The following is a 10,000-nucleotide window of genomic DNA, read 5'->3' on the forward strand; positions in this document are numbered from 1 at the left end:
CTCTTTCTCTCTCCGTAGTCTTGTGTCCAAGCCGCTGACCCATCTTACATAAGCAGCCTCCCAGCAGGCCACAGTCCAGCATTGCCTCTGATCAGAACATGCTTCTCTGCTTACTGCTAAATAGCCACAGAGGCCTCAAAACACCAGACAAGCAACATGAGAGGAAGTAAAACACAGTCACAGCTAAAGAACATTCATTCATTCACTCATCTTCTACCGCTTATCCGAACTTCTCGGGTCACGGGGAGCCTGTGCCTATCTCAGGCGTCATCGGGCATCGAGGCAGGATACACCCTGGACTGAGTGCCAACCCATCACAGGGCACACACACACTCTCATTCACTCACACACACACACACTATGGACAATTTTCCAGAGATGCCAATCAACCTACCATGCATGTCTTTGGACCGGGGGAGGAAACCGGAGTACCCGGAGGAAACCCCCGAGGCACGGGAAGAACATGCAAACTTCACACACACAAGGTGGAGGTGGGAATCGAACCCGCGACCCTGGAGGAGTGAGGCGAACGTGCTAACCACTAAGCCACCGTGCCCACCCAGTTAAAGGACATAAATATCTTATTTTCTAAAGTATCACATGTGGTCACAATACATCAATCAATGCTCCAGAAACGGCAAATGGATAAAAAAAAAAAACAAGTGGCAAACTGAGACAGTACATAGTGAGAACGATATCGGGTCAAAGGTCAACTCACCACCAGGTTAACTCGGACTGTGACGACCAGTTTAAGCCAGACGGGGAACTTTGAGATGATCTTGGCGATGAAGGAGGCGATCGTATCTCCGTAGTCAGGTTTGTGGAACTCTGCCTCGTTTAGACCGTCCACCAGGATGATGTAGTCATCCTCTGCGATCTTCTTCTCTGCTCGAGTCATGTGAGGAAGATGAGGAGTGTAAGGATGAGGAGAACGAGGCAGACGTTAACGCCCTTTACATTCACGCGAACGGACAACAGCAAAGTGCTATCCGTCTTCTTCTACATACACAAGCTGACAGATGAACAACGATTGGCTGGGAGTGATAAGCCCCTCCCACCCAGAGATCAAGGCTACAGCATCCGCTGCCTCTTGGCACTAAGGAGCTTTACACCATGTGAGACATCACTGCTGAAGACATCATTTTAGGTCTCATCTGATAAAATTTAAATATCTGGTGTACCAGTATTGACTTTTACACATTTTATTATGGAAGCTATGCATTATGGGGTTACGTCAGGTCGATATCAGGTTCCTCACCCTTGCGTAGGAGGACGAGGGGCTCGAGTACGCCCCGACGGAAAGCCGCGACCGGATCCTGCACACACGAGCGCAGGCTCAGCAGACTCTGTAACTGGTTCTCCCTCATCAGCATTTCTCTGTAGGCTCCGAGCCGTGTAGCGCGACACAGCAGCGCAGACACGCTGTGCACAAACTCCGGCACCAGGCACGTGTACGTGTTATCAGCCTGGCAGTAATGATATGCTACAACCTGTCCGGAGAAGAGAACACAAACACATCCAGGGATGAACCATATTGTACCTGATACGTTTTTGTTTTAAACCCCATCTCGTGTATGAGCTCTTAATCCTCCACAAATGCACAAACACACAGTCAGTCTGCAGAAGAGCGACGGCCGGCAGATGGCTGATTAAAAAGGCGTGACTAGGACGTTCAGTCGAGATGAAACCCAGATGCAGGCAGCGAACATGTTCCACGCAACACACACACACACACACACACACAGCTCAACAGAATCAAGGTGTCAGAACTGCATGGGAGGTGCTGCTTTTCAGTCACAATTATATTTTAGATCTCGGATGAAACAGACTTTTTTTTTCCTCTCCGAAGCAAATGGCAGAAATGTTTGAGATGCATGGCATGTCAGCACTAGCGCACAGGCTCAATTCTCACAGGCTCAGTCTGAACTCTGCGCAAATTACGGCCGTCAAAACCAATTCTGCGCTTCAAAGAAAATAGTTTGCATTTTAAAATTCCGCGATCGTGATGCGCATGATTTACCTTAATCACCTAGCTTTAGCATTAGGAATCACTTGTGTAATTTGTTGCAGCTCTAAATTCATAAATGTTTATATGATGTATAGTGTAGTGTATAGTGTAGTGTATAGTGTAGTATATTACAGTGTATAGTGTAGTGTATAGTGTAGTGTATTACAGTGTATAGTGTAGTGTATTACAGTGTAGTGTATAGTGTAGTGTATAGTGTAGTATATTACAGTGTATAGTGTAGTGTATTACAGTGTATAGTGTAGTGTATTACAGTGTAGTGTATAGTGTAGTGTATTACAGTGTAGTGTATAGTGTAGTGTATTACAGTGTAGTGTATTACAGTGTAGTGTATTACAATGTAGTGTATAGTGTAGTGTATAGTGTAGTGTATTACAGTGTATAGTGTAGTGTATTACAGTGTAGTGTATAGTGTAGTGTATAGTGTAGTATATTACAGTGTATAGTGTAGTGTATTACAGTGTATAGTGTAGTGTATAGTGTAGTGTATTACAGTGTAGTGTATAGTGTAGTGTATTACAGTGTAGTGTATAGTGTAGTGTATTACAGTGTAGTGTATTACAGTGTAGTGTATTACAGTGTAGTGTATAGTGTAGTGTATAGTGTAGTGTATTACAGTGTAGTGTATAGTGTAGTGTATTACAGTATAGTGTATAGTGTAGTATATTACAGTGTATAGTGTAGTGTATTACAGTGTATAGTGTAGTGTATAGTGTAGTGTATTACAGTGTATAGTGTAGTGTATTACAGTGTAGTGTATAGTGTAGTGTATAGTGTAGTATATTACAGTGTATAGTGTAGTGTATTACAGTGTATAGTGTAGTGTATAGTGTAGTGTATTACAGTGTAGTGTATAGTGTAGTGTATTACAGTGTAGTGTATAGTGTAGTGTATTACAGTGTAGTGTATTACAGTGTAGTGTATAGTGTAGTGTATAGTGTAGTGTATTACAGTGTAGTGTATAGTGTAGTGTATTACAGTGTAGTGTATAGTGTAGTGTATTACAGTGTAGTGTATTACAGTGTAGTGTATTACAGTGTAGTGTATTACAGTGTAGTGTATAGTGTAGTGTATTACAGTGTAGTGTATAGTGTAGTGTATTACAGTGTAGTGTATAGTGTAGTGTATAGTGTAGTGTATTACAGTGTAGTGTATAGTGTAGTGTATTACAGTGTAGTGTATAGTGTAGTGTATTACAGTGTAGTGTATTACAGTGTAGTGTATAGTGTAGTGTATAGTGTAGTGTATTACAGTGTAGTGTATAGTGTAGTGTATTACAGTGTAGTGTATAGTGTAGTGTATTACAGTGTAGTGTATTACAGTGTAGTGTATAGTGTAGTGTATTACAGTGTAGTGTATAGTGTAGTGTATTACAGTGTAGTGTATAGTGTAGTGTATTACAGTGTAGTGTATAGTGTAGTGTATTACAGTGTAGTGTATAGTGTAGTGTATTACAGTGTAGTGTATAGTGTAGTGTATTACAGTGTAGTGTATAGTGTAGTGTATTACAGTGTAGTGTATAGTGTAGTGTATTACAGTGTAGTGTATTACAGTGTAGTGTATTACAGTGTAGTGTATTACAGTGTAGTGTATAGTGTAGTGTATTACAGTGTAGTGTATTACAGTGTAGTGTATTACAGTGTAGTGTATAGTGTAGTGTATTACATTGTAGTATATAGTGTAGTGTATTACAGTGTAGTGTATAGTGTAGTGTATTACAGTGTAGTGTATAGTGTAGTATATTACATTGTAGTGTATAGTGTAGTGTATTACAGTGTAGTGTATAGTGTAGTATATTACATTGTAGTATATAGTGTAGTGTATTACAGTGTAGTGTATAGTGTAGTGTATTACAGTGTAGTGTATAGTGTAGTATATTACATTGTAGTGTATAGTGTAGTATATTACAGTGTAGTATATAGTGTAGTGTATTACAGTGTAGTGTATAGTGTAGTATATTACATTGTAGTATATAGTGTAGTGTATTACAGTGTAGTGTATAGTGTAGTGTATAGTGTAGTGTATTACAGTGTAGTGTATAGTGTAGTGTATTACAGTGTAGTGTATAGTGTAGTGTATTACAGTGTAGTGTATAGTGTAGTGTATTACAGTGTAGTGTTACAGTGTAGTGTATTACAGTGTAGTGTATTACAGTGTAGTGTATAGTGTAGTGTATTACATTGTAGTATATAGTGTAGTGTATTACAGTGTAGTGTATAGTGTAGTGTATTACAGTGTAGTGTATTACAGTGTAGTGTATAGTGTAGTATATTGCATTGTAGTGTATAGTGTAGTGTATTACAGTGTAGTGTATAGTGTAGTATATTACATTGTAGTATATAGTGTAGTGTATTACAGTGTAGTGTATAGTGTAGTGTATTACAGTGTAGTGTATAGTGTAGTATATTACATTGTAGTGTATAGTGTAGTGTATTACAGTGTAGTGTATTACAGTGTAGTGTATAGTGTAGTATATTACATTGTAGTGTATAGTGTAGTGTATTACAGTGTATAGTGTAGTATATTACAGTGTAGTATATAGTGTAGTGTATTACAGTGTAGTGTATAGTGTAGTATATTACATTGTAGTATATAGTGTAGTGTATTACAGTGTAGTGTATAGTGTAGTATATTACATTGTAGTATATAGTGTAGTGTATTACAGTGTAGTGTATAGTGTAGTATATTACATTGTAGTGTATTACAGTGTAGTGTATTACAGTGTAGTGTATAGTGTAGTGTATTACAGTGTAGTGTGTAGTGTATTACAGTGTAGTGTATTACAGTGTAGTGTATAGTGTAGTATATTACATTGTAGTGTATAGTGTAGTGTATTACAGTGTATAGTGTAGTGTATTACAGTGTAGTATATAGTGTAGTATATTACATTGTAGTATATAGTGTAGTGTATTACAGTGTAGTGTATAGTGTAGTATATTACATTGTAGTATATAGTGTAGTGTATTACAGTGTAGTGTATAGTGTAGTATATTACATTGTAGTGTATTACAGTGTAGTGTATTACAGTGTAGTGTATAGTGTAGTGTATTACAGTGTAGTGTGTAGTGTATTACAGTGTAGTGTATTACAGTGTAGTGTATAGTGTAGTATATTACATTGTAGTGTATAGTGTAGTGTATTACAGTGTAGTGTGTAGTGTATTACAGTGTAGTGTATTACAGTGTAGTGTATAGTGTAGTATATTACATTGTAGTGTATAGTGTAGTGTATTACAGTGTATAGTGTAGTGTATTACAGTGTAGTGTATAGTGTAGTGTATTACAGTGTAGTGTGTAGTGTATTACAGTGTAGTGTATTACAGTGTAGTGTATAGTGTAGTATATTACAGTGTAGTATATAGTGTAGTATATTACCGTGTAGTGTATAGTGTAGTGTATTACAGTGTATAGTGTAGTGTATTACAGTGTAGTATATAGTGTAGTATATTACAGTGTAGTGTATAGTGTAGTATATTACATTGTAGTGTATAGTGTAGTATATTACAGTGTATAGTGTAGTATATTACAGTGTAGTATATAGTGTAGTGTATTATAGTGTAGTGTATAGTGTAGTATATTACATTGTAGTATATAGTGTAGTGTATTACAGTGTAGTGTATAGTGTAGTATATTACATTGTAGTGTATTAATGTGTAGTGTATTACAGTGTAGTGTATAGTGTAGTGTATTACAGTGTATTGTATTACAGTGTAGTGTATAGTGTAGTATATTACATTGTAGTGTATAGTGTAGTGTATTACAGTGTAGTGTATAGTGTAGTGTATTACAGTGTAGTGTATAGTGTAGTGTATTACAGTGTAGTGTATAGTGTAGTGTATTACAGTGTAGTGTATAGTGTAGTGTATTACAGTGTAGTGTATAGTGTAGTGTATTACAGTGTAGTGTATAGTGTAGTGTATTACAGTGTAGTGTATAGTGTAGTGTATTACAGTGTAGTGTATAGTGTAGTGTATTACAGTGTATAGTGTAGTGTATTACAGTGTATAGTGTAGTGTATAGTGTAGTGTATTACAGTGTAGTGTATAGTGTAGTGTATTACAGTGTCGTGTATAGTGTAGTGTATTACAGTGTATAGTGTAGTGTATTACAGTGTATAGTGTAGTGTATTACAGTGTAGTGTATAGTGTAGTGTATTACAGTGTATAGTGTAGTGTATTACAGTGTAGTATATAGTGTAGTGTATTACAGTGTCGTGTATAGTGTAGTGTATTACAGTGTATAGTGTAGTGTATTACAGTGTATAGTGTAGTGTATTACAGTGTAGTGTATAGTGTAGTGTATTACAGTGTATAGTGTAGTGTATTACAGTGTATAGTGTAGTGTATTACAGTGTAGTATATAGTGTAGTGTATTACAGTGTAGTATATCATACATTACTAAACGTCCCTAGAACACATGATGAATAAAGGTTGAGAAAAAAAAGAAGACCTTGCTGGCTAGGCGCTTGACGGCCTCCTCTCTGTGCCGGTGTGTGTCGGGGGTCGGAGGGCAACTGCTGCTGCGGTGGGGGCTGTGAGACGGTGGGTTCAGCTGGCTGCCATGGCAAGAGTGGTCACTTCCTTTACTTCCACCTGCAACACACACACACACACACACACACACACACACACACACACACACACACACACACACACACACTATTACTTTTCCAGCTAGTAACCAGTGTGACGTGTGCACTGGTGCCTCCTTACTTTTAGGCGAGGCTCCAGGGCTGTTGGACGCGATCTGTCTCATACGACCACTGTGACAACTCAGAGCCACGAGTCTGGAGATGACTGCTGTCTTCCCGAAGCCCACGCTGCCCACCACGATGGCACCGCGTCCCGGCCCCATGCCCCCTTCGCCCATCAAGACCTCCTCCAGACGCTGGAACAGCCACTCACGACCCACAAACGTGGTGTCCGTGCTGCTAATGCTGGGAACCTCGAACAGCAGGGGTTTGAGCATGATGTCTACCGGCTTATACGGTGTGAATCGAGCTGTGAAGTGAGTTAAGTACAGAAAGTGACGGTTAGGATACAAAAACACATACAGTACTAAACGGGATTCGTGAATATTGTTAGATTTAAGAAAACTACATTTCAGAGAAGCAATTCTTCATAAATTAGGATTTTTAAACACTTGTGATGCATGCTATCTGGTTATGTTCATTTTGTGGAACATCAGTTCGATATATTTATGGTTTTGGTTGAGTTGATCGTGGGTGGATGGGTGGGTGGGGGTGGGGGGTAAACAAGTGGAGGACCTTTGTTCTCCTGGTTGCGAGCGCTGGTGTGTGCGCCGTGCCACGGTCCACGCAGAGACGAACGCATAGGGACATTTCGTTGCTCGTCCAGATACGTCAACTCCTCCAGATTAGTACTACTGGTGGCTGGAGAGAGAGAGAGAGAGAGAGAGAGAGAGAGAGAGAGAGAGAGAGATCATTTTGTTCACGTTGTTAGCTAACACAAAGCTTTAGATATCACAGCTCATGGTGATATAACAGTATATCTATTGTAGTAAATTATTTATTACCCCATTTTTTTTAAGAGACATCGTGGCTGTTATGACGACTTTTTCAATTACTACCGACTTCTACAGCTACCTGTCAAATTATGATGGCCGAATGATGCTAAACACGTAGGAACCTGTCAGTCCCTCCTACACGAGAATGACGGCTCGAACGGCCACGCCCCTTCAGTGGGACTGACAAGCAAACATGCCACGTCTCCTTCACTGAGAAGGACAGACACACGCCACTCCTCCTTCAAGAGAGATAAGAGATCGAAAAGCCACACCCCTTTCATTAAGAGTGACAGACAGAGACCACGCCTCCTTCTACGCCTCCATTTTACCATCTACTATTTCACACACGGTGCAGGGACTAAGAGGAGCGTCTCATCGCACGTTTACACCCGTCAGTTAAGCATAAACCGTCCAATCACAGATCTATGTCCATTCCCTCCATCAGCCACTCCTTCGTTCGGTTTTTCTAGCACATTCCGCTCAGCCGCGTCCCCTCCGTTCTCGCTGTAATCTCGTCGGCCTGAATCGTGTAATCTCTGCAGATGGAGCATCACGTTGCAATCATGAAGGGATGAGGAGGAGGAGGAGGAGTGGAGTGGAGTGAAAAAGGGGAGTGTTGCCGTCAGACGGCTGTTCACAATTCTCTCCGAGACAACCGACCTTCCACAGACGCAGCGTTAATGGGAGCACAAGTCCCTATAAGCAAGTTATTCTGTCTAATTCGATCTAATATACAATAAAAAAAACAACAACACAGATCCGATCGAGAAAGCCATCAGTAATTTGTAATGTTCTCTGCTCTGTACAGGAAACAGGCACAAATCTCGTTACTTTTCTGTTCGTTTCCTAACAAGTGTTGAGCGCACTGACAATTTCAATCTCTCTTCGTACATCAAATATAGAAGCGTGTGCATGAACCAGAATCCCCCCCCCCCCATCCATCGTGTAGTCCACCCTCGTGCTTTCTGTCATTACATCCTTCTAATGTTTTTCATGCTTTCTGACAGCAACAGCAGAATCACTGAGGTGGCACGGTGAGCTTTCTCCTCTGGGACGAACACATGCTCACACGGAAGGAAGACGAACTCGTTCTCTTGCAGACACACACACACACACACACACACACACACACACACACACACACACACACACACACACACACACACACATTTGTTGGAGGGACAGCAAATCCCCAAAAAGCCTCTTCTGTCCAATCACAAGCACTCTGAATAATCTGTACTTTAAAGTAGTCCTGAACTAAACATATCATTTACACAGCTGATTCGGAATTCTGCTCATTCAGAATTTTGGTAATTGGGTCAAACTTGTTAACATAGAACTAAAAACGTCAAATTTTCATTTTTAAAAATGAGAAAACAAACAAACCAACAAACAAATAAACAAACAAAAAGGAACCTGTCTGAAATTTAGAGCGTTCGACGATCACGCTGATCGAAGCCATTCCGAACTTTTCCTATGTATAGAATCATCATCTTTATGTTCCAGCAACTTACTGACACTCAAATTCAGACAGAGAGCTCAATAGAACCGAGTGGTGTAAGAACATTCATTCATTCATTCATTCATTCATCCATTCATTCATTTTCTACCGCTTATCCGAACTTCTCGGGTCACGAGGAGCCTGTGCCTATCTCAGGCGTCATCGGGCATCGAGGCAGGATACACCCTGGACGGAGTGCCAACCCATCACAGGGCACACACACTCTCTCATTCACTCACACACTCACACACTACGGACAATTTTCCAGAGATGCCAATCAACCTACCATGCATGTCTTTGGACCGGGGGAGGAAACCGGAGTACCCGGAGGAAACGCCCGAGGCACAGGGAGAACATGCAAACTCCACACACATGAGGCGGAGGCAGGAATCGAACCCCCGACCCTGGAGGTGTGAGGCGAACGTACTAACCGCTAAGCCACCGTGCCCCGTCTGAACGTGCACCAGCAAAATCAATATTTATAATGTAGGAGAAATGTAATGTAATCTGATTACTGTATTATGTTGTTAGCATACAGATTGTGTACGTGTTTAAAAAAACAACGACGAAGTGGTGTTCTTATTATAGGGGACCATTACTTATGATTATGATCACTAACCTGCCACTGAGTTGGGCCTTGGCATTACCAGTGAGGCGCTGTGGTACGGGGCGAGTCCGTCTGAGGGTGGCGGCGCAGCTGGGGAAGTCCGAGGCTGGAACGGGGCATCACTGGTTACTGAGGAGTCTCCGAGAGGGACGGGAGCTACAGGTGTAGGGGTAGGATGGATGCTGTCTCTGATGGTTCCACCACCAACCCCACCACCACCACCACCACCACCACCACCACCACCATCTTTTCCCCACTCCAGACTAGATCCACAACGCTCCTCGTTCTCACTGGAGCTGGTCACCGTGGCTGAACAAAAACACAGAGCAGGACAAAGTCAG

General features: G+C 41.0%; 1 protein-coding gene across 7 annotated transcripts in view; it reads right to left on the minus strand.

Annotated features, from left to right (window-relative positions):
- Window positions 1-10,000, minus strand: part of tanc1a (tetratricopeptide repeat, ankyrin repeat and coiled-coil containing 1a) — a 69,019-nt gene that overhangs the window by 13,605 nt on the left and 45,414 nt on the right. For all 7 annotated transcript variants that reach the window (XR_007140570.1, XM_047813629.1, XM_047813627.1 and 4 more), the window contains 6 exons: window positions 9,672-9,968; window positions 7,292-7,417; window positions 6,738-7,025; window positions 6,475-6,617; window positions 1,259-1,490; window positions 719-885 (listed from right to left, as the gene is read on the minus strand). Coding sequence is in view for 6 of the 7 variants with exons in the window: in XM_047813629.1 (XP_047669585.1) it covers window positions 719-885; window positions 1,259-1,490; window positions 6,475-6,617; window positions 6,738-7,025; window positions 7,292-7,417; window positions 9,672-9,968 (1,253 nt within the window). In the remaining variant the exon portion in view is untranslated. The remainder of the gene's footprint in view (window positions 1-718; window positions 886-1,258; window positions 1,491-6,474; window positions 6,618-6,737; window positions 7,026-7,291; window positions 7,418-9,671; window positions 9,969-10,000) is intronic.

Source organism: Tachysurus fulvidraco, chromosome 5, assembly GCF_022655615.1.
Source record: "Tachysurus fulvidraco isolate hzauxx_2018 chromosome 5, HZAU_PFXX_2.0, whole genome shotgun sequence".
NCBI lineage: Eukaryota > Metazoa > Chordata > Actinopteri > Siluriformes > Bagridae > Tachysurus > Tachysurus fulvidraco.